At 37.0% G+C, this 12,530-nt stretch overlaps 1 protein-coding gene across 4 annotated transcripts in view; it reads left to right on the top strand.

Moving 5' to 3' along the window:
• The window catches only part of STAG2 (stromal antigen 2), a 73,733-nt gene extending 64,716 nt beyond the window's left edge, over positions 1-9,017 (top strand). Inside the window, exons 27-34 of one of the 4 annotated variants that reach the window (XM_039717497.1) lie at positions 916-1,064; positions 1,604-1,732; positions 2,078-2,283; positions 2,683-2,872; positions 2,958-3,071; positions 3,891-4,017; positions 4,322-4,399; positions 6,733-9,017. In XM_039717497.1, the coding sequence (XP_039573431.1) occupies positions 916-1,064; positions 1,604-1,732; positions 2,078-2,283; positions 2,683-2,872; positions 2,958-3,071; positions 3,891-4,017; positions 4,322-4,399; positions 6,733-6,756 (1,017 nt within the window). In that variant the 3' untranslated portion in view covers positions 6,757-9,017. Of the gene's footprint in view, positions 1-915; positions 1,065-1,603; positions 1,733-2,077; positions 2,284-2,682; positions 2,873-2,957; positions 3,072-3,890; positions 4,018-4,321; positions 4,400-4,938; positions 5,355-6,732 lie in introns of those variants that run through there. The other 3 variants (XM_039717499.1, XM_039717496.1, XM_039717498.1) reach the window with 3 other exon arrangements.
• Positions 9,018-12,530: the final 3,513 nt, after the last annotated feature.

The raw sequence follows: 12,530 nt of genomic DNA, 5'->3' as shown, positions 1-12,530 counted from the left end.
CTCTATCCCTGGTTTTTGACTAAAGGTTAGAAAGCTGCCTAGTGACTGTGGGTCTGGATATTGAGCTTGGTGGAGGCCAAATGGAAATAGTTCTTTTTAAAGTAAGGACTGCTTTAGCAATATGAATATTGCCAAAACAAGGGAGGATGAGGCCTTTCATTTTGATGGCAGCATGACTCTTAAGTAGCTGGTAGAACTTAAGTGTAAAATATGTAACTAAAGACTCTTTGTTTTATTCTTTGTAATACAAAAGAGTAAAGGGTGTGTTAGACAAAATTAAAAAAATATTATTGAAGTGAATTATAGTTGAATTCAGTAGGATTGAGAAAGGATTAATCAAAGAAAAGACTCTGAAGTTCAGAGTATTTGGCTTTGACAGCTATTGATAACTACTTAAAAATCTCATAATCAGTGACAGAATTTCTGGTGTCTTTGGCAATTTCCCTGAAAACATTTCCATTTTAGAGTTTCTTCCTTATATTTTGAGAAGAAAAAAAAAAGAATTGGGAACTAGTAGTTTGACAAAGTATTTTAGAAAAGACCAGGTGAGGATCACCCCATTTATTTCTTCCCTGTTGGTGTATGTAATTAGGGAATCCTACTAATTTTTTGTATTCTCAACTTTAGAACACCTTGATTTAGTGAAGCACTGAAATCCGTCATCCACTATGTCTGCAGTTTGATTGAGTGCTTGATCAGTGCATTTCAAAGTTTATCTCTGGGTGCAGACTCTTCAAGAGTAGCCCTGACCTTGCTGTCCAAAATGTCCATGTTTGTCTCTTGGTGTTGTCAGATTAGGCGTAGGGGGGCAAAAGCTGTGAAACATACTTTTAAACTGAAACTTATCTCTGTGTATTGGTCCAAACTTTGGCATAATCTTTTAATGCAAAAAATTTCCCTTTTTATTCCATGCAGCTCTTCAATGAAATGATTCAAGAAAATGGTTATAATTTTGACAGATCATCACCAACATTCAGTGGCATAAAGGAACTTGCTCGACGTTTTGCTTTAACATTTGGATTGGATCAGTTGAAAACAAGAGAAGCTATTGCTATGTTACACAAGTAATTGTGTGCTTTGTATTACTTCCATTTTTGTAAACACTTCTTGACTAACATAAGATAATCTCCTTAGTCTTTGAAAATAAGTTTGTTAATACTAAGTGCATCGACCCTAGAGATGATATAGCCCATATATTAATTAGGGGATGACTGCAGTTTTGTCTCTGAGTGAAACCTAAACATGTAATATTGTTGGTGTTCTCCAGCCTCATTGTATAAGTGTGTAAATGATAGCAGTGTCAATGCTGTAATGAAAAAGCCTTTTTAATGATTGGTCCATAACAATAAGAACAGATCCACTTCATTGTCAGTGGTGGTCATGTTGGGCTCATGCAGGAAACCTGCAATGCAAGGTAGAAATTCCATGACAGAAAGTTTGTCCAGGTTCAAGTAATAACTAGTGTTCACTTTTTTTGCTTTAATATGGAAACATCAAATTATTGCTTTCTTGCCATAAAGGAAAGGTGTTTGATTTTGGTAGCTCACAGTGCTTTGAACTTCTGTTTGTTCTTTTTCTGATGTAATTTTTTATTTGTTCTTAGGGATGGCATAGAATTTGCTTTTAAGGAGCCTAATCCACAAGGTGAGAGCCACCCACCGTTAAATTTGGCATTTCTCGATATTCTCAGTGAGTTCTCCTCGAAACTTCTCAGACAAGACAAAAGAACAGTGTAAGTATTTTAATATTCATAGTATTTGTAATGATAACCACAAAAGATATGCATCAGAATAAATGTTTGTGTGTTGTAGTCATCTAAAGTGGAATCTTTGACACATCAAGGTAAGTTTACACTAACGTAGTCAAGTGTACTCACAGAAGGTAAATTGTATTTATCGTTGTTATTTTTCATTTTATGGTGGGTAAACAGAAATTGTGTTCCAGATTTGCTGTTGTCAGGCCTTTGTGTTAACTAGATGAGAAACATGGGCTGATTATTTCAGTAGCTACTTATCTTGACATGGTAACATTTTGTCACAGATTTTTTGTATCTCTATATTTCTCATTTCATTTAAAGGTATGTTTACTTGGAGAAGTTCATGACCTTTCAGATGTCTCTACGAAGAGAAGATGTGTGGCTTCCTCTCATGTCCTACCGAAACTCTTTGTTAGCCGGTGGGGATGATGATACCATGTCAGTGATCAGTGGAATCAGTAGTCGAGGATCTACAGTAAGAAATAAGAAGACAAAGCCAGCAACAGGCAAGCGGAAAGTACCCGAAGGTAGAACTTCTCTCATCTTAAAATTTACTAGAATAGATATTCATATAAACCGCACATATTGTTCCATATTTTTTTAGTGTGACTATATTGGTATGCCTTTATGTGTTTTTTCAGAACAGGTAGCCTCTGATCATGTATGTGTCTTAATGGGAAAAGCATTCATTTGATTCACAAAAGAAGATAAGGGCACTATACATTGTTGAGTCATACAATAGAAAAGTATAGAAATGCTCCAGCCAGTGATTATAAGCCCAGGCCCTTTGAGGCACATATAAGACTTCGTGGCAAAAAGTAGAGCAATTGATTCTCTGTATCACCCATTTAATTTGTGTTTTAGCATTCACTTTTAGACTAGTTTGAAAGAAACTTCATGGGTGTTCTTCCTGTGTTTGCTTCCAGCTGAAGAAAGCAGCAGTAGTGACAGTATGTGGCTGAACAGGGAGCAGTCAATGCACACACCAGTCATGATGCAGACACCTCAGCTCACCTCCACGATAATGAGGGAGCCCAAGAGATTGCGACCCGACGAGAACTACATGGGTGTCTATCCTATGCAGCCCGAGCACCACCAACCGCCGCTCGACTACAAGTACGTACACCAGTAGGTCTGCTTTGTGTTAGTGTCCATACACAAAACCAGTACATGTTTAAAATAGAATAATGGTCTTTTTAAGCACGCAAGTAACGTGGATGTTGGCTCAAAGGCAACAGGAAGAAGCCGCGCGACAACAACAGGAGAGGGCAGCGATGAACTACGTCAAGCTGAGAAGCAACTTGCAACACGCCATGTGAGTGGAGTGGAATGTTCCTTCAGTGGGTTGGGGAGGGAAGGGTTTATAAGTGCAGTGGTAGCACCTGTATCTTTTAAGAGGGATGCATCTTCTAAGTTTAAAAGTTCTCTCCATTCTTAAGGACAGTGTGGTTCCACAGAAAGAAAGTACGCATTGCGTACAAAAACCATGGGCATGGTTGAGAGCGTTGTTGAGGGCTCATGTATTGAGGAGCTTTACATCTTTCCCCTACTTTTGATTGTTTTATTTCCAGTACTTAATGTAACATAGTTTCAGTGGTGGTTTTTTTTTTAATACAGTGACACCAATTAGTATAACTAGAATGACTCCTTAGTTTTCTCATAAGATCTGATGTTTCATGTAGAATTTATGAGGAGAGAGGATGAAGGACTGTGTGGGAGTATTTGTAGTGGTTTTATACATCTACTTTATTTCAAAGGCATTCTGCCTGGCCTTATCATAAGGCAGAAACAATTTTTCTTTAAGTGGCAAAACTTTAGTTCTTTCTCACTTGAGTGTAAATTAGGTATGGAGTAGATCTGCTTACCAGTTCTCACACCCTCTCAGAATACCCATTTAGCAATGTACCACAGTTGTCTGAAGTGACCTTTGTTGGGCATTCTCCCACGCTCTCTGAGTATCTTCTGGTTAAATACCAGCTCTCTTTAGTAGTAGTTGTGCATTCATTTCATTACTTCATTTCTGTTTTATCTAATGGAATTATCATTTGTTGGGAGTCCCTTACTGATCATTAGCTTTTTAAATAGATGGAAGTTAACTTGATTTAGTGCTAAACGGTATTGCTTTTCATTTCAGTCGACGTGGCACAAGTCTAATGGAAGATGATGAAGAGCCAATTGTTGAAGATGTGATGATGTCATCAGAAGGGCGGATTGAAGATCTTAATGAAGGCATGGATTTTGACACCATGGACATAGACCTAGTAAGAAATTTACTTCTCTTTTAGTGGTCTTGGGATTTGTAGTTTTGCTTTTAAAGTATGATATTTGAATGAAATTTTTCTTTCAATAAAACAAAATCATTCGGGTTGCTTTCTGCATGGCTAAAGGGCTGTGCTGTTGTCTGTATACAAGAGCCATCTGCTCCAACTGCCATACAAAAAACAAGAACACTTCCTGCCATAACTAATAACATTTATCCCTTGTGAATTCTTACCCCTTGAGAGTTCAGCTCTTGTTTTTCTGGTGAAATTGCACTTAACCTGTTTGTCTGTTTGCTTTCTAAAGCCACCGTCAAAGAACAGGAGAGAACGAACGGAGCTAAAACCAGATTTCTTTGACCCTGCTTCAATCATGGATGAATCGGTAGGTTAACTTACATAAGGGGAAAGTAATGGAAATCAGTCTTAAGGTTGCCATACTCTCTTACTGCAGATTTTAAATGGAAAGAAAGCAATCTTCAGGTTGTCATTGTTAGCTTATTTTGACAGACTGGTGCAGTAATTCAGCTCCATACATTCTAGGATAGTGAGTGTTTCTTGCACTTCTATGGGATTTTTGTTCTTAATATCTATATATAGCTATGTAAAAGTTAAAAGCCTATGATTCTGAGCAGAAAACACATTTGTTACAAAAAAGACTCTAGCAGAGGCTGATAGCAAAGAGCATTAGAAAAATGAAGAAATGTGCATACACAGTATTCAAGGCAAGTTTCCTGTTGTGCTGAGCTTAGTTCAGTGACTCTGATGTCATTACCAAATGTCAGCATTAGATTGTTTGCATTTTGTGGGTTTTTTTTAATTGGCATATTTACTTTTGTGCATAAGTAAGATAATGGAGAAAATAAGAGATAATACAGATATCTGTTTATAGAGATGAGAGGTATTTTTTCTTTCCATATAAAGTTTTAGGTCCAAAACATCCGAAGTCTGTAGTTTCTGCTTGCAGTTGCCCTTTTATCCGACTTGATAAATCTGCAGTCTCTATTCTCTTTTAAAAATCTGCATGAGGGATTCCTTCTGTCTTGAACCACTTGTAAAGTATGCAGCCATTTTTGACCTTGGGTAGCTGGTACAAAATTACACTGGAAATAACAAGCTGCAGCAAGCCAGCAGAGGACAGTACAACAAGGCTTCCTGGGAATCTTGGACAGCTTGGTGGAATTTGGAAGATGGTTATGTATTTTTTTACAGTATTGTTGCAGCGTGAACCTGTTCTTGTTTATGGGAGAAAGAAGTCCGAAATACTGTTATAATTGCAAATCCATATATTTTGTACCAGTAGGGCTTTGCTTTAGTATTAATGAATCAGTTAGGTTGTGCGTCTGGCTGTTGTGTGTTCTTTTCCTGAATTAACACCAAGAAAATCTCTCGCCTGTTCTCTGACATTCTGTTTTGCAATAGTTCTTCCCCATCTCTTCTCGATTTTTCCTGGACTGATCTGTGAAGTACCAGTCACTTTTTAGTCTGGCCGTGCTGAAGCCTTGGCCTTCTGCAGGTTTCATGTAGCCGGTTTGAGCAGCCTTTGGCTCCGCAGCTCTCCCTGGCCGGGGCCGCTCTCGCCGGTTCCCCGCGGGCGCAGTGCGCGGGAGCGGCCGCGCGGGGGCAGCCGCGGGCAGCGCGGGCGGGCGGGAGCCGGGCCGGGGCAGCGCTGCGTGCGGATAATCCCTGCAGCCCCGCAGGCAGCCTCGGAACAGAGCTAACGCGCTTTATTCAGAGTTTACTTCAGAGGTCCCTTGCGCGTGTTTTTAATAGGTGTAGACATAACAAACCTGCTTAATTTATTCAGATGCACATGGCTTATGACTAGACTTCTAGTCGGGTGTGCCCAGTTACTGCTGGCACCAGAGGCAGTTCTGTGTGCTCTGTTGTAGGATGCACCCAAAGTGAATTTAATTCAAAGAACAGTAAAAAATAGTTTCTAAACAGATAAATATGAACAGCAGTGTTAAGGTTCAGGAATATTTGGTCTGTTTTGGCTCTCACTGATTTTAAGAAGTCTTAAAAAGCTAGGACAGTCACAAAATCTGGATTTTCTGGGGTTTTTTGGCACATCAGTGATCATACATACTCCATTGACAAATTTGTATGGCTTTCTCCCCTGAGAAGTAGAAACTGACTCTTTGTTTCTTTCCCTAGTTACACAATCTCCTGAAGTACAGTTGTTTGATTTTACCTGATGATTGTTTGATTTTTCACTGTCTTCCTGACAGAGTGAATACATTTCCTAGGAAATGTTAAATTTGTGTCCTGGTTGGCTGATGTGGGATGGCCTGTGGTTTCTGTGACCACAGACACAGCAGCCGCCAGTGTCTGGAGTGTTTGGTCCCAGGTTTAGTAGCTGGTAATAACACATTTGATTTCAGGTTAGTGCCAATAGAATGTCGAAGAAGTCTGAGTTAGGCACCTAACTAAAAATTCTTTTGAAATTATTACCTAAAATAATTAAAACACAGCTTTATTCCTACTGGATCTAGTTAATATAAAGTGTGAGAAAAATATTTCTAATGAATGAGGAGCCCTTTTCGTATTATTATCTAAATCAGAAGTGTGGTTAATCTGGTTTGAAAGAAAAATAAACTTAATAATGCCTTAACATATCTTGAAGTGTCTTAATCTTAAATTATATACTAATTGCTTTGTTATTTGTTAAATGTGTATTAGACTACAAATTGACACCGTTTCTAACTTTTTTTTTAGGTTCTTGGGGTGTCAATGTTTTAATACCAGAGCAGCAAATAAATCAGTGGTGAAGTCATTTTCTAAGTGGAAGAGGAAGTTTTTCAATACAAAATTGTGGTAGATACAGTGAAATTCTGAACAGATTTTTCTCTAAGGAGAATGACATGCTTTCAAGATCAAGTGCATTGAAGGGGCAGTTTTGTTTGCCTGAAAGAAAAAAAGAAATGTAAAGGACAAGTAAACAATTTGAGGATAAGCTACACTTTTTGTTGGGAAAAAATTCAATATTTTATTTATGTGCTATCAGTTTATTTCTGGATCATAAGAAGTATTCCCTCTGAGTTTTAATCTTAACAGTCTGAGAGGTGTTTGGTACAGATTTGAGCCCCTCTCTCTACATTTGCTGGCTATACTAAATAACCATGAGCTCTGCTGGATTGCTGTTCACGTCCATGAGCTGTAATAGTAGATGGATTGGTTTTCTCACAGTGCAGAATGAACCAGAAGAGTTGTCAGTATTTTTAATTAAATGCAAACTTCAGCAAACAGAAGGTTTGTATCAATTAATCATGGAAAAAAATACATAAAGCAGAATTTTAACAGCTTTTTAATCTCAAACACACTTTTTATTCCAAAAGCTTCATGTTAGCCTTCTCAGAAAGGTCCATAAGCTATAAGCTACCAGAACGTAACAGATTTCACTCTTGCTTGCCCATTACCAACCCTGAAAGTTTGCTTGTCCTTTAAGAAAAATGTAATGTTGTGAAATTCCTTCCAGTAGTGCCACTGTATTTTGTCTCCAAATAAAAGAAGCTTATTGTAGTATGTTTGCAGAAAAATTCTAAACAAAAATTATACAGCTTATTAGAGTGTGGGAATAGGGATCTAAATTTTAAATAAAATTATATATATATATAAATTGGTGCTGATTTTATAATTGCGCAGTTTGTTTAGTTTTTTCTTACTTTTAAATTCCAACTTAAAATTATGAGGTTTCAGAAATATATTGAAAGTTTAACAATGTTTAAAAATAGAAGAGCATGAGAATTCATGCTTTAAAAATGATTTTTAAATTTGTATTTTATATTGTTTTATCTATCTGTCTTTGCAAGCAGTCTTCAGGTTAAAGATACTTCTAACAGGTTACAGTACATTTCCTCTATATGTAAATTAGATTGGATAATAGAAACTCATAAACAACCCATAATATTCTTTGAAAGCTAAGCTTTAAATTTCATTTTGTGTCCATTCACAAATAAATTAAATTTGGTCTAAAACAGAAAGTGGATCTATGCCATTTTGACATTGACTCATTTTGCAAGGCTTAGGCAGCTAGACATCATTTTAAAGGAAATATTAACTTATATTACATATGTATATTTTTTGTCAGTTGTCTCTCAGTTCTCGAGGTATATTATTTTAATCATTCCATGCCTTAATACGCTTGCAATACAAGAATCTCCCCAGATGGGTGAATACAAAAAGGCTTCCTGTTTTTAGACTCAGAAATTAAACATTCGGCTGTGGTAGCCAAAAACCATAGATTATCTAAAGGATCATGATAAAATATAATTATTTTACTAGGTCATGGGGTAACAACAAAATGAAAACTAGATCTGCCTAACTCATTTTACATAAATAAATACTCTCATGTCTAAAAGTACTGCCTATATTGTTTTCCACACCACTGCATTTAATAGAACTGCTGAGAGGACTGTATATATGATTTTAAACTTAAGTTGATTTTTCTTACTCTTGAAGGAGTGTTTCTTTGTGAAAGCAGTTCTTACAGCTTTGTTTTCAACCAGCTAAAAATGTTTTATATATTTACCTTAACCTGTTGTCCTCCACATTCTATTGTCCTAATTGTACTGTTTTCTGATTTGTATTTATGTCTTGAGACAGTAACTTTTTGAATAAAAATAAACCTACAGTATGTTGTATGTTTGATCTTTTTAAATTGGGGTTATGGGAGGACAGTGAAGAAAGGGGTATGAGTAATGCAAATGTTATGTTTATAGAAATCAAAATCTTTTTCCATGTCTTTTAAGTGTTTGTCTCAGAGTTGGGATAATGTATGAAAAACTGCACTGTTTTATATTTGTAATAAATTGTACAAGTTTTTAAAATGTGAATAAAGCACTAATTGGGTAATAATTTAAAGCAGAAAAGTTAATGCAATCATGATTGTTTTAAATATGCTTTAATTTGAGATAAACTTGTTAAAAGAATTAGTGTAAATACAGAGTGAGCTTTTGAAGAGGTTAGTACCTGCAAATAAAATTTTTAAAATTTGTATAGAACTTTTACATGCCAAGAAAGCAGTGGTTAATTATTTTTGTGTTACGTTTTTTAAAGGTGTATTAATAACCTTTCTGTTGGTTTCTTTTTCCTAATAACTATGATCTGATTTTACTCAGAATGCTTTTGATTCTGACATTGGAGATGCTGTACATAGTCCAATGGAAATACCATTAAATGTGTATGCTACTTTCATTCCATAAATTGATCATACACCTGGTAAGCATTTTGAGCTTAATTGGCCAGACAGCCAGGGAATGAGGGGAAAACCCTAAAATCCCCTCCCATTCCCCTCTCCTCAACTACTGAGCACCTCTAGCTGGCAATTGAAAACTCCTTTCTGGTACAAGACTTTTTAAAGCAGTAATTTTAAGATCTTAAGATCTTAAGATCTTAGAGAGAGAAAACTTTTAATCCTTGCTAATGTAACCTTAGGAGTTTTGGGTTGGTTTTCATTTTAGTTATTATTATTGCAAATGTTCATTATTCCTGTCTCTAAATCCTGCTGTAAGTTCAATAGTATCTCGTGGAAAATTGTTTTAGTAAGTTCTAAGTTTATAATGCAAGAAAAATACCTTCACTATACAATGTAAAGTCTGTTCTAGTTAAACAATTTTGGTAAAAAAACCTGTAAATTGAAGAAATTGGAGTTTTGAAGAGAGAGATAATAAAAATGTAGAAAAAAGCAAACTATTCAGAGAAGGTAAAGCCTGTCCTCTGGTTTACCAGAGAGGCCACAGGGAAGGTATTGACACAGAATGAATTTCAAAGGAATAGTTTCCACATATTCTGTAAAAAGTATTTCTTGATATTAAACAACCAAAGACAATATGTAAGATGTTAGTGATTGCTGTTGTTTGTTTGGTTTTTTCTCCTTTGGATGGTGTGATGCTGATTTCCTGTAGCGTGTTAGAGGTCATAAATCCCCATCTTTAATCTCAATATAACTAAAAAACACCTCTTTAAAATCTGCCCCTCTATTTCCCCGCTAACTTACCCATACACTTGTCCTTGTGTGGGATTTCAGGACAGCAATACAATTCACTTCCTACACATACTGGATTTTTCGAGCTGCTTTGATTCACAACAATGCTTTGCTACTTTTCTACCTGTAGATATATTTTTTTTAAATTATAGCCCGATTAATATCAAGAACTTGTTCATTCTTTGAAGCATTTGTCAAAATCGTGAATTTGTGCTTCAGAATTCTTTTGATAAAACACAAATTGATTCTTTAAAAATATTTTAATTCCTACTTAACTGCTTTAATATTCTTTGACTAATTTGTGATACTAAAATGTAGCTTATGCCATTGCCTCATTTTTCATCATCCTATATAATTTATTGTCCTGAGATTGTTTAAATTCATACATATTTGTTGGCATCCAAAAGGGATCATATTTTTGATGGAGGTGGATGATGACACGTACTCTGAAAATGAGGTAATGCAGGACAACACTGTTCTATAATAATTCTGTTTTAAAAGTAACAATTCCATGTGAATTGTGCCTGTCATTTTCCTCAGCTGTCGTTCTCTCCTGTATCCCTTCCTTATGTTGCTGATCTTTCTTTAATCTGTTTCTTTGATTAAATCTCAATTTTCATATTTCTTTTAAGTTTTTACCAGTTGGATGTTGTTACAGCTGTTGCAAACGGTGCCTTCCAGCTAGAGATTCAGTTGCTGCTTTTTGTTGTGGTTTTTTGTAGCTGCTGCCAGGTTTTATGGATGTAAATCATAGTGGCAATGCAGTGGTAAGAAGCTACAACTGTGCCCAGAAAAATGATCCAGAGCATGCTAAAGTGGTTGGGTGGCTGGCTGACAGAAAATGTCCCTGTCCTTCAGAGAATGGTATGGTTCTGTAATATCATCATGCTTCCCAAACCCAAGTGTGTAATTTCTGCTGAGCTTTTCTCAGCAGTTCTTTGATTGGAAAAGAAGAGGAAAAGTCATCATGTTTTGTGTATATTAACTGTTTTTGTAGAAGAAAAAGCTGCAGTTACCAGCTTTAAAAGTGAAAGTTGTGTTCAGCTGATAACAGCTTGAATTTCTGCACTTTCAGAAAAGCTATTTAAAAGAACCTAATAAAATAAAATATAAAAGTAATAAAACCTCTGGAGGACTAGAACATCTCAAATTAGGAAGGAGAGATGTGAAGTTGGTAGTTACTTTGTGAAAGCATTCGTGTAATACAACAGGGCTTGGGGAAATGGATTAATGAGCTTGCAGCCAGTTTCCTGTTTGTTGAGCTGGTAATGGCAGGTGAGAGATCAGTGCACAAGGAGCAGCTTGTTCCCAGTCTGGTGGGCTGTGGGGGCAGCTGGAATGATCTCTCAGGAATTCAGCAGGGATGGCCTCCTTGTGCCCATCTAGCCCTTCTCTAGACTGCTCATTCAGTGCCTTTGCCCTTAAGCTTTTGTCCCTAAATCCCCTGTAGGGCCCTGGCTGTGGGACATTGGTGTGAGCACTGCTGTGGTTCCTGCAGCTCGTGGGACGGCTGCCTTGGCCCAGGGCTTCAGCACCACCCTGACCCCGAGCTGCCCAGCTCTGGGGTTTCCATGCTGGAGAGCTGCAGCTCCTGGCCAGGAGCTCCATGTGACATCTCTTTCCCACACCGTATTGCCATCAGGGAGGCCTTGCAAAGGCTGCTGCTTTGTGAAAAGCAGTTAAACCACAGTTCTTGAGTGGCACATGCACCCATCTCTTATTATTTTAACACACTTTTCACAGGCTTAAATTCTGTTTTCTTTTCAAACTGCTGCACTCCACCAAAAGCAAAAAAGCAAACCACATCCACTTGTTTTTCATATCATGCACAAAAGCACTTAAAGATGTGGCGTATCTTATATTTAGCCTGCTCTTTGTATTGTTCATCTTAAAACACTGAGCTGTCTTTTACACAACTGTTCTTACATATCAACTGACAAAAACTGTCTTTCCATTATTTCTGTTGCCAGTTTATAATCTTCTGAATCTTGAAAAGCAGATTTCTTTGGGTGTTTTTTTAAACTGAATTCTTCCATTACAGACAAGAATCAAAGTGCTCTGTGAAACCTAGCGTGGATTAGGGAAGTGGCATTGTCAGTGAAAACAGTATCTCTGTCTCGTCAGTTCCATCCTGTTTGAGGGACTGATGGTGTTACAGTTTAAGGGCTTATTGTGTAAATGTTTGTAACTGGAGAAATCTACAGATTTGGACTATCGGTCATTTTCCTTGTTAGGGACCCTTTTATTCTTGCTCATATCAATAGCTTCTGTGTGGTGAAAGCAGCTTGTTGAAGTGCTGTGAAGTGAAAGAAGCAAATGTTCTATTTAAAGCTGCTTTCATTACAAATTCTCTTTTATTTATTTTTTTAACCTTGCAACGCTTCGTCTTCTACTTCAGACTGACTTTTAACTGCACAGTTAAAACTCACTTGGGTCGGATTTGTAGGTCTGACAGAAAGGAAGGGTGCCCTGTAGAGCAGAGAGGCTGCCAGTGATGCTACATCAGTGTTTGTGTTGGCTTCTCCTGGGA

Source organism: Passer montanus, unplaced genomic scaffold (genome assembly GCF_014805655.1).
Source record: "Passer montanus isolate IOZ18808 unplaced genomic scaffold, ASM1480565v1 scaffold38, whole genome shotgun sequence".
Lineage (NCBI taxonomy): Eukaryota > Metazoa > Chordata > Aves > Passeriformes > Passeridae > Passer > Passer montanus.
This window is presented reverse-complemented; position numbering and strand designations above follow the sequence as displayed.